This window comes from Rhododendron vialii, chromosome 13a (assembly GCF_030253575.1).
Source record: "Rhododendron vialii isolate Sample 1 chromosome 13a, ASM3025357v1".
In the NCBI taxonomy this organism is placed as follows: domain Eukaryota; kingdom Viridiplantae; phylum Streptophyta; class Magnoliopsida; order Ericales; family Ericaceae; genus Rhododendron; species Rhododendron vialii.
In genome coordinates this window covers 1,861,508-1,879,913 of record NC_080569.1, presented here as the reverse complement: position 1 = coordinate 1,879,913, position 18,406 = coordinate 1,861,508, and the positions used below count along the sequence as shown (strand labels likewise).

General features: G+C 38.8%; 2 protein-coding genes across 7 annotated transcripts; both read right to left on the bottom strand.

The window, feature by feature from the left end:
• Window positions 1-1,140: 1,140 nt before the first annotated feature.
• LOC131315159 (uncharacterized) lies at window positions 1,141-4,789 on the bottom strand. Of its 5 annotated transcripts, none has more exons than XM_058344253.1 (2): window positions 4,698-4,789; window positions 1,141-1,770 (listed from the first exon to the last, which is right to left on the bottom strand). In XM_058344253.1, exon 2 carries the CDS (start codon window positions 1,754-1,756, stop codon window positions 1,334-1,336), a length of 423 nt encoding a protein of 140 aa, XP_058200236.1. In that variant the 5' UTR covers window positions 1,757-1,770; window positions 4,698-4,789; the 3' UTR covers window positions 1,141-1,333. The 5 variants fall into 5 exon arrangements, with proteins under 5 accessions (XP_058200236.1, XP_058200241.1, XP_058200238.1 ...); XM_058344258.1 differs by having other exon boundaries at window positions 4,713-4,788; XM_058344255.1 differs by lacking the exon at window positions 4,698-4,789 and adding an exon at window positions 4,232-4,452.
• A 545-nt stretch (window positions 4,790-5,334) lies between these two features.
• LOC131315154 (nodulin homeobox) lies at window positions 5,335-17,634 on the bottom strand. 2 transcript variants are annotated; one of them, XM_058344246.1, is made up of 17 exons: window positions 17,420-17,634; window positions 17,126-17,186; window positions 16,390-16,515; window positions 16,128-16,286; window positions 14,832-14,915; window positions 14,625-14,753; window positions 14,103-14,321; window positions 13,314-13,442; window positions 13,079-13,174; window positions 11,789-11,926; window positions 11,279-11,570; window positions 11,062-11,169; window positions 10,909-10,978; window positions 9,304-9,367; window positions 7,675-8,220; window positions 7,526-7,560; window positions 5,335-6,939 (listed from the first exon to the last, which is right to left on the bottom strand). In XM_058344246.1, the coding sequence occupies exons 2-17, from the start codon at window positions 17,168-17,170 to the stop codon at window positions 6,423-6,425; spliced, it is 2,757 nt and encodes a 918-aa protein (XP_058200229.1). In that variant the 5' UTR covers window positions 17,171-17,186; window positions 17,420-17,634; the 3' UTR covers window positions 5,335-6,422. The 2 variants fall into 2 exon arrangements, with proteins under 2 accessions (XP_058200229.1, XP_058200230.1); XM_058344247.1 differs by having other exon boundaries at window positions 17,126-17,180.
• Window positions 17,635-18,406: the final 772 nt, after the last annotated feature.

The following is an 18,406-nucleotide window of genomic DNA, read 5'->3' as shown; positions in this document are numbered from 1 at the left end:
AAAAGATATGATTGGGGTTAACACCAAATCTAGGCATGTAATAGATGTCCCTATTTGAAGGACAACATCCAAAGCAAACCAGATAGCCTCTCAATGACACAAAAATGCTTGTCCCTAGTTGTCTCAGCAACAACTCTAGCAGAAAGTTCAGACAATAATCCTGATTTTTCCAACAAGTGAGTGGCTGATGGGTATTTGCCCAAGTAACACAATGCACAAGTCAAACCGAAGTCTCTGCATAATGTTGAAGAGTTATGGACGGTAAACCACTGTTTGTATGCCCATCCGACACAAAACCACAACCAGATTCACATTATTGTTCATTTCCTAGTGCTGTCACAAGCCATAAGTTGTTTTTGGCGACTCTGTGAAACGTTTGAAACTTCAGCAGGTGGAAGATGACACATAGAAATTCACGGGGAGCACGTGATTGGCAGCAGGTATTTCATTCACCCAAGAAAATGCAAATCAAATGGTACTAAAGAGAACCATAGCAGTTGGTGCTTTGATAAGATTCAACTGAACTACTTGCATGCTTCATGACAACGTGGGAATTCCGAAGGATTAACTCATTCCAATGACCTAGCTAGATACCAAAAAAAATGAAAGCTTTCAAAATCTGCATGGATCGATGCATGGGTTTCGCCCTGAGCATTGGAGAAACTTGTTACTGGTTACAAGTACTTAAAAAGCATTGTGTTCACAGTGGAAGGGCAGTGCGTGAAGCACATAAGAAGAAGTGATTGGAGATATAAATTTCTAGTGATATGAAAGCTCATAGACCATCGATCCACCCCACCAAGCAAAAAGATGGTCTTCTTCCATAGTTCAAGCCTCAAGGGGAAAGGCCCACGACGGAGCAGTCTTCCTTAGGAAGTAGTAACGTAGCTAAGAGTACGGTTAAGGCTTCCTGCTTGGGCTTGCTTCTCTCTCTTTCTGATTGGAGAAACTTGGACAACATATGACGATGTTTGTCACTCATACACTAGGAAGATCTTAGAATTCAGGTTTGACAGTTGGTCAGATTGGTCTAGGAAAGCCCTTACACCAAAACTGCCAAACCAAGACAATGAAATTCCCCCTGAAGTTCCTTCTCTAGAGCACGATCCATCCAAGAGGCTACCCATTATGCAGAAGCAATTGGGTACTAAATTAATATCATATCATCCAGAAACTCCAAGAAAATACTTACTGTGGAAGGTTTTTCTAACACGATTGACACAGTATAGGTTGAATACCTATTTGCCAACAAAAAGCCTTGTGTTTCACAATCATGATGCATGATTTATCATGAAAATTGCTTAATTTTTAAGAAAGCAGTGAATCGCAACAGTTACAGCATGGGTGGAAATATACGTGAGTGGGAAGAAATAACGACTTCCTGGACATACTTCTTAGAGTTATTCGGATCAGGAACCCAACGGATTTCGCTCATGTTTGGTGTCTCAACAAATGCCATTGTGAATTCCCCCACCTTTTCTGCTTTCCCTCTCTTGCCTGCTCTCAGCACAAGATTGTTCCGCTGGTAGGAGAAAATGCCATTAGACAAACAGATAATGTCACTGGGTTCAAAGGCATCACACTCATCCCCCCAGAGCTGAAAATGAACAGCAGCTGTGTTGTCAGCCACCAGTGCCAAGCATGTCTTATTTTGGCCTTCAAATGTTACCCTTCCTTTATCCAAAACTATGAACTGTGTGTTTATGTTGTTCTGGGCTGCAGGTGCAATGTCTTTCAAAGAGACCATATCTGCCATGTCACTTCTTCAACCTAATACAATGGTACCAAAAATATTTCAGCTTTGAACTCTGAATGAAAAACGGAAGACTAATCGACCCATTGGATGGTGAGTAAGCGGGAGATAAGAAAACAGATGAGAATCCTATCAAAATAAATAAAGATGCGAGAAATGATTGGTTTTAAATTCTCCCCAAATCTCTGAACTCCTTTCTTTTCTTACCCTCTCTCACCATCCAAAGGGATTGTAAAACCAGCGCATACACTAAAATAGATATCCCATTCACGCTTACAAGCGGAATGGATTCTTTCCGGTCCCCATTTTTTTATTGAAACTATGAATATAATGACATCAGCTCAAACAACATGAATTTGAAAGGGAAAAAGAGCAGTAATTGTTTACTGGTAGGATCAAGTAAGTACAAGTGTTGACTCAAATTAAGATTCGTTACAACTTGCAATCTACTATTACGGAGTCAAGTAAGCAACACGTTTCAGTCATTTCATCGAACATGTTGCTTGTGACTTAACAATACAAGGAATTAACATTTTCCCAAACACACATAAGAACAACAATACCATTAAAGTATGTAACCCATTCATGAGGAAAAACAAGACCGATCCAAGTAGCTAAGGTAAAAAAAAAAATTGTAATGCAGGGTGTCCCGGGCCAACTTGCGCACATTTCGGACTAATCCCTACAATTCCCCCCATAGCCATTTCACATGCTTACGCATGAGGTGAGGTGGCCCCAATAATTGGCAAGGAAAATTGAACCTGAGAGTCTGAGACAGAGCAAACCTCTTTTCTCATGCCAAGACCACTTGGCCAAACCTCGGGTTTCTAAGGTAATTTCCTTGTCTATGTATGAAGTTAGAATAAAGAAGTAGAATGTCATCTAACTTTTCATCTAGTTTCTAGGATCTTGAAAAGTTAAATGGGATCGAGTACCTATAGGTATTGGATTGAGCTTAATTTTCACGAGGGCCTTCAAAAAAATGTTTTACATCTAATGAACAGCTCTGGGACCTGGAGTGGGCCCCACAGCACGATCTAATTTGCTGTGCAAGCAGACTTTCTAAATAAGAATACCCCGTCAGATGAACTTCACACTGAATGCCTCCCCAAGGAGAGCCCCAATCCCAGTGTAAACTACTGAAATATAATTACAATGCTAATTTCTACCTATTTCTGAACAACGATCACGACTTCAGTAAACGATCATCTTGAACAACGTCGCTTTTTGGGCCTCTTGTTTTGAAGACGCGAGGTTAAGCCAGACGACTAGCACGATGGCGTTTGGATATGCACGACGCCATATTGCATATTGGACCTCCAGTGTTGAAAATGGGAGGTTAGAAGACAACAAGACATTCACGTCGTCGTTTTGAGTATTCAGACCATATATGCGGTTAGCTATAGTTTTTCCTTTTTTTTGTAACGAAAAGTGTCCCGACGAACATGACTAATCTCTACAGCCCTTCACACAATATTTTTCACGGGTTTACGTAGGGTGAGGTGATCCCAAAAACAAATTGCTACCAAGAAAAATCGACTCTGCGATCTTGGGGTGGTAAGCCCCACCGAGGCGAGTTGATTAGCTTTTGGATACGTGTCAATACCAAAGCAAAAGACCAAAAGATAAGGCGATATCTCCTCCATGGAACTCTCCGGCCTAGAGTTTCGACTCAGGAAGGGTATAAAATATCATGGAAAGCAACCACTTCTGTATTACTCTTCTTCTTCAATCCGTCATAGTTGTGTTAAAGTTGGGGCATTCTGATTCTTTTAAACAAATAATTCTCAAGATTTCCCGAAGCACCGCCAATGCAACAAACACTCTAGATGATTAGCACTACAAAGTGAGCACATTGGTTTCCCCAGTACAGTTCTTGCCTATACAAACAGAATTTATGATTCATCTACCCGAATAACACCTACTTTTGAATATACTGCAATATATATACCTTGAGAACCAACCTCTAATGCGACAGACTTTACCACATCCATGCTTTGAGGAGTGCTGGCAATCTCATCCAAGTAAGATAAACTCTCTGCTTCACAAAGATGCAACGGCTGCAGAAGAGGTCTGTGAAGATAAACTCTCTGCTTAACTGCCTTAAGCTTTTTATCCGTACTGTCTCATATCCATATCCATGCTTCATAAGCTCAAACTAAAGGGTTCCCCACGTTTTTCCCACTTTTCTCTTTTACATTTTATAAAGAATCAAGATCAGTCTGCATCAAAGTATTCAACTAAGGCACTTTTCTTGCTAAATTATTGTTTTGGTATTTTTGTTTGTCCTTTCTAAATTTCTATTAGATTGACGTGAAACTTGAAGTCGTCTCGAAGAAAGAGTCTAAACAACAAATTATGAAAAATAAATAATACACCGTAAAAGTACCAGACCAATAATTTAGGAAGAACAAGGCCTAACATTCACGAACTAAACTAAGTAGACGGAGATTGTAGAGAGAGAGAGAGAGAGAGTACCAAAAACGATATTTGATCAACAGCGTTCGATTTGTTACTCCCAAAGTCCCAATGCAATTCCAGCCCTTGTGGATCTCGATGCACTTGTATTCTTCGGGCTTGAAGTCGAGGTTTTGCTGGTGGTGAGGTGAGAATGAGAGAGGGAGAGAGAGGCGGCGGTGGAGGGGAGAGAGGCGAGGGAGAGGAGAGAGAGGAAGAGGAAGGACGGTCCCGGCTGATTAAACGGAATTAACCAAACGCTTACTTATTTCATTTTATGAGAAAAGCGTGTATGTTAATCACGCAATCTGATCCACTGGCCGCAATCTTTTTCTGCCTGGCCAATGGCCATAAACTATTGCCCTATGGCCGTAAACTCTTGCTCCTTGGCCCATGTTATCAGAAAAGCGTGGTCCTCAATAACGCTCTATCCAGTAAAACTTACACAACAAACAACGCAATAATCTGGCCGTATTTTCTAACTTACCAAACAACAACGTACGTGTTGTTCTTCGAGATTGAACTCGCCCAACTCAATTGACTCAGTGGGTGGCGTTGCTGATTTTAGAGAGGCCGGGTGACGACACGTGTTTTGATAATTAATATCCGGATATGTTGAGATGGACCTGAATTGAACTGATAGCCCTGCAGTTGGGCCGGTCAAGAACTAATAGATGGGCCTGTGTTTGGGGCTGTGCTTGAAAAAAAATTATTTTGTATCGGGTTTAAAATCAGTCTCTCAGAGTAATGATTATTATTATTATTTTATTTTTGTATTGGGTTTCAGGAGAAAAGAAAAGGCTTTCTTTCCAGGAGAAAAGAAAAAAAATGGAGGGGAAGAACTTCCTCTTCTTTGTTTGGATGGTTAAAAAAGTGAGAAAGGATGAGAAAATGAAAATCAAGAACCCCTTATGGAGCCATGTTTATTTCTCACCAGAAATGGTGAGATGTGGTGAAAAGAAAAAGGAGAAGGTCTACCCGAATGAGATGGAGAGAAAACATTCTCCTTTCTTATCTTTTCGCATCATTAAGAGAAACCACACCACTTTCTTTTCGTTTCTCACCCAAGTAGTAGCATAAATCTGAGCTGCTGCCATGAGGAGATCATATAAGGCTGAAAGAGATATCCATGGAATTTTCACTATCATAAATTTTGTTGCTAATTCCATTATCCATAGTAATTTTAAAGTACAAAATGGAACCTGATTAAAGTTAAATATTAATTTGAGGACCCTGAGTGAAAGCCTCCTTCACTGAATTACCATTCTATCTTTCTGCCATAGAATGCTATACATGGTCCTACACTCGGTTAGTAGAGCTCATTGGATGCTATCCCAGCGACCAGGGGTGCCAGTAACCATTTTTCGTGAGTCGGCCTCCCTAGCATTTTGCTACGACCATGTGCATTGGGGCGGTTTTCCTTGGGATTCTTGAGATTTTCCCTCGACGCCCAACCAGTGAACCTGCACTCCTGCTGCGATAGCTCCGTTCTGCAACAATTAGCGAGAAATTATCAGTAAGGATCGGTTTTGTGAAGGGGGAGCAGATCCATCTTGATAGTGTTCACATGATTTTGCAAGCTTGTGTTCAGAAGTTCAAGGAAATTAAAAGGAAACGAGAGTAAATTAGGAAAGAAATTACACATGACGGGTTCATCATCTCTATTTAGTTTTGCGCAGTAGAGCAAAGAGACTGAGAAGGAAAATAACTTTCATTGATTCTAAAAAGAAAAATTATTAACTAAAACTGATAGAGACAAAAGTGGAAAGAAAAGGCATCGAAGTGTCAAATTAACTTCCCACGCGTTTTTTCTCAAGATTCTTCTTCTCTTCCTCCCAAACATATGAATCAAGCAAAATTCTTTCCTGTCCTTTACTTTGCTTTTCTTTCCTTAGTTCCAAACATATCCTTGGGAAATTCAAAGGAGATTTGCATAGCACAGAGCCCTAAAAAGAAATATGGAGTAGCAAGAAAGAAGAAGAAGAAGTAAATAAAGAAAATCATAGACCAAATATGCTGGCTTATGTCTAAAAAGCCAACCACAGTACAAGATGTGCCCTTGGACAACCACCCAACCTCGCAAAGAAAAAGGATAAATGCTTGTAGACACATATAACATTCTATCCAAGGTAGACAAATATAACTAAATGCTTGAAGGTTATGAACAGTTCTTACCTGATCCTTCAAGCTGGCGATGCGAAAAGCTATTCACCTAGGCGGCTAAAAGTTTGTTCAATGCCCACAACGTTCTTACCCCCAGTTTTGCATCCATTCCAACTGGGATTGGAAGCCCCGTATGACTCTCAGTCCTAATCATGTTAACATCCACCACACACATCTCTGATTCCTCCAAATTACATGAATCCCATGTGCCTCGTACCTGATACACCTTTCCCGTTCCAATTTCCTCTCCTTCCAGATTCAAAAGCAAAACATCCTGACCAGGACCCCACCGGAAACAATGCTTAGCGGGAAAGTTATTGAAATCTGCAAGCTGAATGTCTGCTTTTTCCTTGGAGCCAGTTCTAGATGTGGACTCCCTAATGGTGCTCTGATGAGTCCCTCCTGGAGTTGATGTGATATAAACGTCCTCGGTTGGACTCTCAGCTGATTCATCGTGGGACACGCGTCCTGACCCACCTTGCTTGTCAGGAACACCATTGTCCTCTTCAGAAGGCCCACGAACATCCTTTGCTGCTCGGGCTAGCCTCGCTTTTCGGTTATTCAACCTGTTAATGAGAGAGAGAGAGAGGGGACCAAAAAGGAAACCAAATGTTTCTATGAGAAAAGAAACTGGTCAGATACATAAGAGGGGGCACTGCGCTGGCAGTACCAACAACTGTCTTTAATTTCCAGAATATTATATGACAAAAAACTTTGTAATAACGAAAAGAGACAACCATTAGCTTGCTAGGCTGTCAATAAGAACAAACATACATCAATAATGATAAGAAATCAATCACTATCGCACTTAGCTAGCTTGCTAGGCTCATTAGATGGGTATTTGGGATGTTATGAGATGCATTTATCCAGCCAAAGAAAAAATAAAAGAAACTAAGGGAGACTAATTTACCATCAAACATGAAGAAAAAGAAAAAGAAAACTAAAATCTTACAAAGCTTAACAACTCAACATGTCAACAAATTCCATGTACTTGTAACAAATTCAGTTCGTATCTGGATCTATGGAATCGATTCTGCAAGTATCTGGAGCTACCATATCTTCTGTACGATTACTATGGCACCAATGAACTGAGAAGCGAAAAAAAAGCCGAACTACAGAACTACGGTTTATAAAAAGAAGAGGGCTGGTTACCAATTTTTTAGCTGAGAAGTCGTAACCTCAGAACCCTGGTAAAGGAAAAAAGAAAACTCTTAGGAAACAAGTACATCTTACGGTTAATTCTAGAACTGCCAAATCAAACTTCACACAACTTAAGAAGCAGATGTGCACTCTTTACATACATAGGCACTTAGTTTCTCAGCCCAAGATTGTACCCAAGCAGCATTGCGCTGCATGCCAGGTTCTTCCAAGAGCGCCTTCTCGATCAGTGCGATCTGTATATCATTCATTATGGTGCGCTTTCGTTTTCTTTGTTGCTTCTGTTCACATATAACAGCTTCACCCTTTTCATCCTCTTTAAGTCCTTCAAACCCACTTTGTTTGCTATGCTCACCTGATTTCGGAAACTCAACATTGTGCATTTGACTAGTACAGTTCTTTCCACGTGTAGAGCTTGAATCTGAACCACTGGTTTCAACTTTTTGGATGCATCTCTCAATCTCCCTCGATCCCTCAGCCATCATACCAGATTTACCCTTGTCTTCCCCCTTAACTTGCCACATGATATCATCAGTTTGACCTATACAGTTGCCCCTTATATAGGACTGGTCCTCATCTTGGAAAGCTGAGTTCTCTGACGTGCCCTCTTTCAGGTAACCAAGTCTGTTAGTATCTGTATCTACCTTTTCTATTATGGGCGATGAGCATCCCCCTGCACTTTGAGCCTCCTAAAAGAGAATCACACATCATTCCTTCACATATCAAAAAAAAAAAAAAAGGGAATTGGAGACAATCTCCCAGACGGCATACAAATCACCCTACCCAACTCACACAAACATAATAGAGTTAAATAAAAGTAAAATAAAAACACTAAGGGGTAACATAAAGGCGTAGAAAGATATGACCAAGCTTGTGCAAACCCGGTCTATAGCGAAACATAGGCTGACTGAAGCCAGCTAGATTCAACATGCCATAATTTTTATTGGGGTTATGTTTGGATTGGCCCATATATTTTTTTGCTGTTGATAATACTGATCTCATTTTTCTATTGGACATAGTTTATGTTGTTTAAGGTTCTAAACATAATGATCAGCACCATTTGAAACCAAAAAAATAAATTTTGGCTAGCAAACTTCAATAAAAGTACTTTTGACATCTTAGAAATGGGATACTTGAAACATTAAACTAAAATGCAATGACATAACGTAAAGATTACAAATGTAGACTGAAAAGAGAGTATACAAGAGTATCACACTAAATGCCAACATCTCAACATAACTACAGAATAATAACATCATAGAAAAGAGGAGAGGGGAGACAACGAAATGGGAGAGGGGAAACAAAGAGGGTGCACATGAAATATTTTAGAGGAGCAAAATGTTTGCTAATTATAGGTTAAATTGCAATGTTTTAAAGAAAATGTTCCCAGCTGCCCCTTCTGGGCTTTAGGTGGCTCCGGGCTGCAAATAGGTCTCGTAGCAGACAGCTTCATAACATAGTTAAATAAAACCAAAACTGGCAAACCATTAAATCATTTTAAGGTACTTAGGAATTTTGGACTACAACAATATCACGTTCGACATCCACATTCACATGCCACTGCTTGCTGATACTTAGAATTGACGATTTCCACATATCGACCCCTCTAATTTGCGTTCCTAAATTTCATCAGGCAGCACAGTTTGGTCATATTGAGTCGCCAAAACATAAAAAGTTGACCACAACTATCAATAAGGAAAAGCGAGAACACATTCCGGTGTGAAACTAAACGAGAAACAGACATTAGTAATAAACTTAGAATAAGTATCTACCTGCACCCTCTTAACTTCGATCTCAGCAGGAGTAATCAATGGTTCTAGCCGCATTAAGAAAACCCTGCAACAGAAGTTTTATGGATTTGTTTTATGACCTCTTAAAATGTAACACTAGCTTAAGTTCAAGGGAAACCGTACATAGCAAAATGAACAAATGAAGAGGACAACAGATAAATAATCACAATGGACCATTAAGTGCATATATAGCCAATTCTATGACATAAAACAAACTCTTTGCAGAGGTTCTGTCACAAAAGAAGTGAAAGACAGATAAATGATCAAATGCATTTGTATATATAGATGGCCAAGTTCATGGCCAGCAAATATCTCCTCGTAAAGATTCTCTAACTCATACTTACAACAATCTGTGTGGCTGAAATAGAATCTCATGCTACAGCAATAGGAGTTGAGCAGGGTTCATGTCGCACAATAGGGACCTCACTGAGGATAGTTTTTGGGGGATAATTTCGAATATTTAAAAAAAGAACTCATATACAGACATAAAGACTTGCTAACGCATCAGCGAGATTCTTTGACATGTAAGCCCCATGAATATGAGGACCATGGGATAAGATGAGTACTCTCCTTTTACTAAACAATCAGCCATGCTTCTGGATCATCGGCTGGAAAAACAGGTAAAAGGGCCAAATCTATCTTTTGACAAACGGTTGGCGGTGGACCTTGGCTCGGGGAGGTCCTAATTTAATTCTATGTCTATACATACATACCGACATACCGTACAAACAAAATTGTAAGCCCAAACCTTGTATAATATAGAGAAAAAGTTGTACAGGTGTGGCTCCTAATCAAAGTTTCTAGGTATAAACCAAATACACTTTGAGTAACTTGGGCCGGTATTATGTACCAATCCAAGAACCAGCTTTAAACCAAGAAATAGAAGTAAATGAAATAACTTAAAATACCATTACAGAAAATTTAGTATCAGATCAAATAAAATTGGAAGTTAAGAACTTAACAAATGTTTCGTCCTTGGTAAACCAAGGTTTTGGGTTGAGTTGTTCGTATTAGAGACAATTAATTTTCATTTATGTCTTACATAATATTAGGGAACGGTCACTGTTTTTATTTTTCTGGGGGTTTGCTTTCCAATATATTTCCTATAAATGAACTTTTACAATCCGAAACCCCTTGCAAGAAAATCCCGGTTTCACCCCTGCAAAATGTCCTCATATTGTAATGTCAAAGGACTTAAAAGGAACATGCTAATAAATCAATGAAGGTATGTACAGTGAAGCGCCGACTTAGGTATTATTTCAAGATTTAAGTGAATTTTGTGTGTAAGAGGGGTCTCAAGTTGTTCGTTGCTGGTCTTCAGGAGTTAACACAGCATTAGGAGACCACCAGAGTCAAATACATTCAACTACATAGCTACTGGCAGAAAGTAAAGGTTATCGATTTATTAGCTTGCAATCATGTGAAGCAATGCATGTGATTGATTACTGCTGGGTTCAAATAAAAAATTACTGTTGGGTTAGTTGAGAGATAACCATGATGATGTTGAGAAACTCCAAACAAAATATACAGGAAACATGGGAAAAAGAAGAACGAAACAGAGGATTCAACAATTCAGGTACAGATCACCTGAAGAGATGTACATCGTCCTCATTTAAGTATGGAGGAGTCAGAGATTCAGCATGGCTCAACAATGAACCTGTAATATACAAGTGCATTATTTGGAATGCAGAAACATATTTAACTCTGCACACAGAAGTAATCTGAGATAGACATATTTACGTAGGTTCCTGCTAACAATGCCAGCTTTTTCAGCATCAGAAGCGGATAATTTAGGTAGCTCCCTTCGGAGGCACTCAAGAAACTTGTTGAGGAAGACATCCTCCTCCTCTGTGGATCGAAACAAAAAATTACTCTTAATGATGACACGAATTTCAACATGATACTGGTCACAGCAGTTGGGTACTGGGTACGCACAAAAAATATGTTGCTAGCACACCTTTACAGAGCCCTGGAACATAACAATGGAGATTTGCTATTACTTTGACCAATAATGACGTCCTCTGATGTGCAAATGCGACACGTGGCATGTTACTAGGAATGAAATCAGATCTTGAAATCGTTACATTTGGCAAATCTGATGAAGAAAACAAATCCAAAACATGTCCAGCTGCCCCAAATGAGTCATACTCCAGAGTAGCATCTTCTTCCCAAATTGGGAGATTGGATGAACACCAACTAGACAAGAACTCTCGATGTGGGAGTGAAAAAATAGCAGTCAAAATTTCTGTCTGAGAGATATGCAATCAATGTCACAAACGTCATTATAGAATTTATTCTAGAGCATAAGTATCAACATTGACATAAAATGGAACATATCCAGTCAAATATATAATTCCCGTGCTTCCAGGAAAACTAACAAGTAACAACAAGAAAATCGACACAAGTGGCAAAAGTACACGAATTATAGAGACTCAGGGAAAGCTAAGGGCATTAGCAAAAAGCTTACAAAGTATATTGTGATGTAAGATCGAAAATTTGAGTCATCAGAGAAGATATCTGCCAGGCGCATTGCATTCAGTTGCAAAAGCCCTGTTGGGCATATTTCGTAACCCCTCACAACCATAGCCTTCAGTATTTTAAGAACCTACACCATGCAGTTGAATTAAATCAACAAGCTTGTGAATCTGAAGGTTGCATGGATAAACACGAGGATTTCCAAAACGAGTACGCTGACCGTGATAAAGAAACAAATTGGAGAGGCAAATGACGTCACAAACATGATATTTTAATAGTACAGAAAACACCACCATGATTGTCAAAACTCTATGATGCGTCACATGACATACACATACAGACATGTACCTCTTAATAACAAGCTGATCATGATGAAGGAAGAAATGAGGGTCAGAGATGGCTTTGTCATGAGAAATAATCCAAAAAACTGCCACACGTGAAGAAATTTCAAAAAGCATGACACATGAGTAGTATGTGCTATGTTTCCGATAGTCAACAAATAGATGAATACAAAAGGGGTTGTCAAACAATTTCTCATAGTCAAATTGGCACGGTAGCTTGAAAACTCTTTTGATGCATTCCTCCACTATTGTCCAATTTAGCTCTCAGTTTAAAAACAACTGTGTTGCATATGGATGCGTCAAAGCCACAGATTCTCCTAACCTTAAAATTTTAGTATGCTGGGTAAATATAACTGTCCTAATGTGAAAGAAAGCATTTTAAGAGAAACAGGAAGGACGAATTTTCTTTCCCACTAGTGCATTTTAAATATTGAAGAACGGGAAATTTATCATGGGCGGTCGAAAGTTATAAAAAAAAATATAGGAATATATTTCCTATACAAAACCACTCTAATATGTCGACTTTTTTGCATAACTTGGAGTACTTAAACAATCAGGTCTCTGTCATGGGAAATGGTCATTCTCACTAGGAACCAGAAGAAAAATTAGGAGATATCTCCTCCATGGAACTCTCCGGCCTAGAGTTTCGACTCAGGAAGGGTATAAAATATCACAGAAAGCAACCTCTTCTGTATCTACTCTTCTTCTTCAATCCGTCGCAGCTGTGTTAAAGTTGGGGCATTCTACTTCTTTTAAACAAATAATTCTCACGATTTCCCAAAGCACCACCAATGCAACAAATACTCTAGATGATTAGCACTACAAAGTGAGCACATTGTCTCCCCAGTACAATTCTTGCCTATACAAACAGAATTTATGATTCATCTACAAGAAGAACACCTACTTTTGAATATACAGCAACACATATCCTGAGAACCAACCTCTAATGCGACAGACTTTGCCACATCCATGCTTCGAGGAGTGCTGGCAACCTCATCCAAGTAAGATAAACTCTCTGCTTCACAAAGATGCAACAGCTGCAGAAGAGGACTGTGACAGGTTAGTGAAAGGACATCATTGAGAGAAGCATCATATATCAAAAGCTATGAAATTCAATTAGCCAAAAGTGAAGAGTAGAATGCTTTTAAAAATTTACATTAGTTGCTTAAGACTTACAATTGATAAAACTTTTGACTTTAGCCTAAACACAGCAGCCACAACTGAGGGAGATTCTCTAAACCATGTCACGTTCAGTTTCAAAATAGATCGAGCCAGCAAAAGAACACCACCTTCTCTACATAGTTCCTGAAACAGCAACAAAACCAGACTCTGCACTGATGAACAATAAGAAGATGCCTTATATGCAAAAGAAACGCAAGTTAAAACTCAGGGCATGAAACAAAGGGGTGGTTTACAATTAGAAGACAGAAAGACACCGAAAGTCAGCACAAACATTCAGTGTAAACGGATTCGTGGTTACAAGAGTTTTTGCCAATTCATGCAAGATGTGTAGAATAGCAGCTAATAATAGACACTTGTCAAACCGGAGAATATTTGCAGCCAACAATGTATGCTTCTCGCGTGAGTAATGACTAAAACTTTGAGATCACGAACAAATATGTTCAGTTTCTCGTGTAAGCAATCATACTATTATGTCATCGTGACTTAACCTGGGCATGGCATATCTCCTATTACCTCTCAATTCACGTAACAAACTATTAATTTTTTGGTCTTTAATCCCACTCCAAATTCGTAGATTTTGGATGTCTGTGAAGTCCAACAAGTACTCCAAAGACAAGTTCAAGTGCAGACAGGAGAACATTAAGTCTACCTTGGTTACTTCTTGTTTCTCTTGCTTCACACAGGAAAGTCTAATTAGCCCCATTTTCATGTTACAAAAGATACAATAACATCTCCAACTCTCCTTAATTCCAACAGATTGAGTGAGAGAGGTCTTGATCAAACCTTATTCTTAACAAGGCGCTCTCGGAATGACTTCTGTTGACACAAGGATTGAAGAAACTGCAAAGAAGCTTCGCACAGTTGGCACAGATTGTTCAGTGTTCCTTCAGCATTAGAACTTGACTCCCTCTGAAAATCATAACATTGACCTGACAGCTTGAACTGAAGAAACTTGATGTCTACCCGCAGTGCTGCAAAAGCTGCGTCCATGAATATATAAACCTATAACAAAGAGTTTCCTGATTAACCATTTGCCTAGTGCGTTGGCCTCAAAGTCAAGCTCAACTCATAATCAAGAGATTCAAGACTATCCAACAACAAAATGTGGATCAACTATGAGAGAACAAATTTCAGAGCAATCAATCTCCATACAAAGTTTCATATGCCAACAAGTAGATTGCAGATTTTCATTGGAAAAAAAAAAAGAAAAAAGTAGACAGGAGATTAAATTACATAAATGAAATAAACATTAGGGTATCTTCCAGAGTGTTCCACAGCTAATGATGAAGAGTAAAAAAATTATACCTGACGGTGAGCAACTAAAACAGAAGCGATATCCTGCCACTGAGAGGCAATGCAACCTGTTAATAGGTACAGACTGCAAGCCACTAAAGCTGAATGCAATAGTGGCATATGACTTGAAGCATGATGTTCCTACATCAAATCATAAAGGCCTTAGCACAGGCATACATTATGAAAGATAGATATAAAAGAAGAGGATAAACGGTTAACCTGTCTATGATTGCTGAGGACAACAAGAAGATAAAAGACCAACTCAAGAAGCTGCTCTGATACTTTCACATCATCAAGCAGAATCTGAAAGAAAACTATTCCTACATAAGTTTGGTTTTCCCCGGTACTATGAGACTCCTACAAACTCTTAAGTAAATGCTAGTTTTTTGATCGGCTTAAGTAAATGCTAGTTACAAATTCAAAGAGATTAACAAAGAAGATTACAAGGAACGTAAACTTCCGCAAGCAAAGCAAACTAAGAGAAGTATATTCATAAATTAAAAAATGTAAAACAAATCACAACGATATGATCAGTTCAAAAAAGAAAATCACAACCCTATGAACAACTAAAACTAAACTATCCCTTCTCCTATTTCAAAAGTTTTTTTTTTTTTTTTTGAATGGCCTCCTATTTCAAAAGTTGCACTAAAACTATATGTAGACAACTAAAATCTCCAAATTAATAACAAATTTCAAACAATTTGAGGAAGCATCCAGACTAGTTGACAAGTAGAAATAACATGGAAGTTAATGCCAAGATCTATTGGGGACCTTCAAGGAACATTGATCAAAATTCAAAGGGTTGAGTGGGAGATCTACTCCCTGTTCCTCTTAGCATATGTTAATACTCTAAATAAATAGGGGTGTCCCCAAAATAATGTCAGCAACCACACGAGCAAGTACTTCAAAACTCCAAATAACCACTTTTACATGACTAGTGACAAGTGCAACGTAGGCAAAGCATGCGGGTATATGCTGATCTATTGGAGATGATGCAGGTAGGTAGCTCAATGCCTTCATGGGCAAGCCAGAACTGTTACAAAAGTCTGGTAGTCTGGTTCCCATTGAAACAAGTTCCGATGAACTCCTGTTTAGGTGGAACCCTGAACTAATCATCTGATTTCACCGCACATACTACTGAGTACTGACAACCCCTATGATACAAGTGCCAAAGAGGGCAAGTGATCTTTGACTCTTATTTCATCCACGCTCTAAGAGCATAGGACTGAAGCTCAGTCTTCCTTCTCTCGAATTGCTTTACCATTTTTCTCTCAATACCAGATATAACCACAAGAAACATACTGGTCACTTCGAAAATTTAGCTTATATAAATTGCTATTGGGTTGATACTGATAATGGCAGTCGGTTCAGTATCGTTAGGATATACATGTACCCATGATTGAAAATTAGTTGATGATACATTTTTCCTATATATCCAGTACCATATCTGGTATCTGAAAGCAAACAGATGTACTTATGACTTGTCTTACATAGTAATGCAGAACCCATGCTAACCTGCTCCAGCTTGGGATATCTTGGTGCTAGATCACACAAGGAATGTACGAGTCGAATTCCACATAACAAATATTTGTATGAGGCTTCATCTCTTGCAGATAACATGACCTTTGCAATAAGATGCAAAGGAAGACACCTTGCAATCTTTTCCACATCAAACTGAAACAGCAAAATATCTCAAACTGATTTTTAAAAAAAACACACAAACAGGAGTCTCTTGTGGCGATTGATAAAACATTAGTTCTTTAAAATAAGCACCAACCTGACTAGATGACCCAATTTGAGTGAAGGTCTGGATGATATTATTCTCAGAGTCCTTGATTAGCTTAGTAAGCCCTAGAGAGCCGACATTATGTAATTCTTTCACTGCTGAAATCAAGTCAACGGCCTGTCCATAAGGAGGAAACTATGAGTGCAAAAAGAAGGTAAGCTATAACTGAATGAAGAAGGGTAATGAAGCTAATGCAATGGCCCCAAACAAGATGGCCTAGAAGTTCTACTGAGAACTACAAGGCACTGATAAGGGCAGTTTAAACAAGCAACTCAAAAGCTCATAATCAGGATAAGATTTCTTTCAAAGATGAAGCCTAATTGCAAGAGACAACTTGTAGATCACCGTATGCTAGTAACGGAAACAACAAAGATCGTTGTTTCCGCTACCACTGTCATCCAACCTCAGCCTTGTTCATGAAAAATCACAAATAGTCTATAAAGTCACTTCTACTGCTTAATTAAAGTCCGAAACTTGTGAAATCAAACTCTCTTCTACTGCTTAATTACAAAACATAAAAATCAGCAAACAGTACTTCACTGATATCTTTTTCTGAATTTTCACCAATGCCATGCATAAAACTGATGAAACTCTAATTCACTGGCGCATCACTGATGCGAAACATTAAGGTGGTCAGTATAATTCAAACGACTGCGAAGTGCAGCTTAAGCGAATCGGGGCTTATTAAAATCCAAAACTGTTCTATCCAATGAATAGTACTACTAACTTGATGTCCAGAGCTGCTTGATGGTTCTTCCCTCGTGTCCCTCATTCTTCGAAATCTGAAGCTGACGAGAACAGAAACACGTTAACACAATACACACGTATATCTACATATTTACAGTCACCCTAGAAGCATGTAAAAAATGTCAAGTCGAAAAACGAAAGAAAGCCCTAGAGTGAAGCGAATTTGACGTTGAAACCCTAGAAATACAAATAATTGAAAGTGCAGAAGAGCGAACAATGCAGAGGAACAGTTAAAAAAAAAAAAGTGAAATTTTTTTAAAGTGTTAGAGCTGACCTTTGTGGAGTGTTGTTACGAGGAATCGAAGTAGTAAGAGAATGGGAGAGTGGTGGAGCGGCAGAAGTCGGAGATGCGAATCTCTTGGTACGAATTGAGGAAATACTAATTGGCGGGGCGCAACCAGAAGAATATGGCGATGGAGAGCTTGGATTTGAGAGTGGGGGATGGCTTGATTTGATAAGAGTGATGATTGGGGACTACGTGATTTGGTATTGTACGGAGTATTACGGTAGCCAACCTAAGAGGGGTCCGAGTGTAAATATGCTACTAATAAGTTTGGTAAAAACATCGTAAATAGCCTCCCCCCATTTTTGACAAATTACTGTAGTACTCGTACTTGTGTTTACTCAAAAGTTAAAAATAGACCCACAAATAGCCTCGTTCGGCTAAATAAGTCAATTGATTTTTTTTTCTTATTCAATTTTTTTTCGTATTTATTAGTTTTTCATCAATTTTTTGAGATTATTGCATCGTCATGACATGAGAAATCTAAAAAGTAAAAATTTACGATCGAAACCTAATTTTTTTGAATAAAGACAAAAAAAAAACCAATAAGTCAATTTTTTCGTTTTTATTTAAAAAAATTTGGATATCGATCATAATATTTTGCTTTTTTAGATTCCTCTCGTTATGGCGATACAATAATCTCCAAAAAATTGACGAAAAACTAATAAACACGAAAAAATTTGAATAAGGACAAAAAAATAAGCCAGTTGGCAATATTTAGCCGAGCAATTAACGGGGTGAGTTAGGTTAGCACAAGGAGAGTCCAACAACTTTTCATAGCTCCGGACCCCCAATCGCCCCAAGTAGGTTAGCACAAGGAGAGTCCAGCAGTTTTCCATAGCTCCGAATCCCCCAACCGCTCCAAGGGAGCTCGAACCTCCACCTCTTGTAAGGAGGGGAGCGAAGTTTACCAACTGGAGTAGGCAGTGGAACCTCCACAAAAAGGAATTTAAAGAGATTGTTTGGGCTCAAAACTAT

Coding starts and splice junctions, on each gene's coding strand:
- LOC131315159 (XM_058344253.1), bottom strand. CDS start 1,756: ATGGCAGATATGGTCTCTTTGAAAGACATTGCACCTGCAGCCCAGAAC.
- LOC131315154 (XM_058344246.1), bottom strand. CDS start 17,170: ATGAGGGACACGAGGGAAGAACCATCAAGCAGCTCTGGACATCAA. Junction 13,175..13,313: donor AGTCAAAAGTTTTATCAATT/GTAAGTCTTAAG, acceptor CCTCTTCTGCAG/CTGTTGCATCTTTGTGAAGC. Junction 8,221..9,303: donor TCGAAGTTAAGAGGGTGCAG/GTAGATACTTAT, acceptor ATTCTCTTTTAG/GAGGCTCAAAGTGCAGGGGG.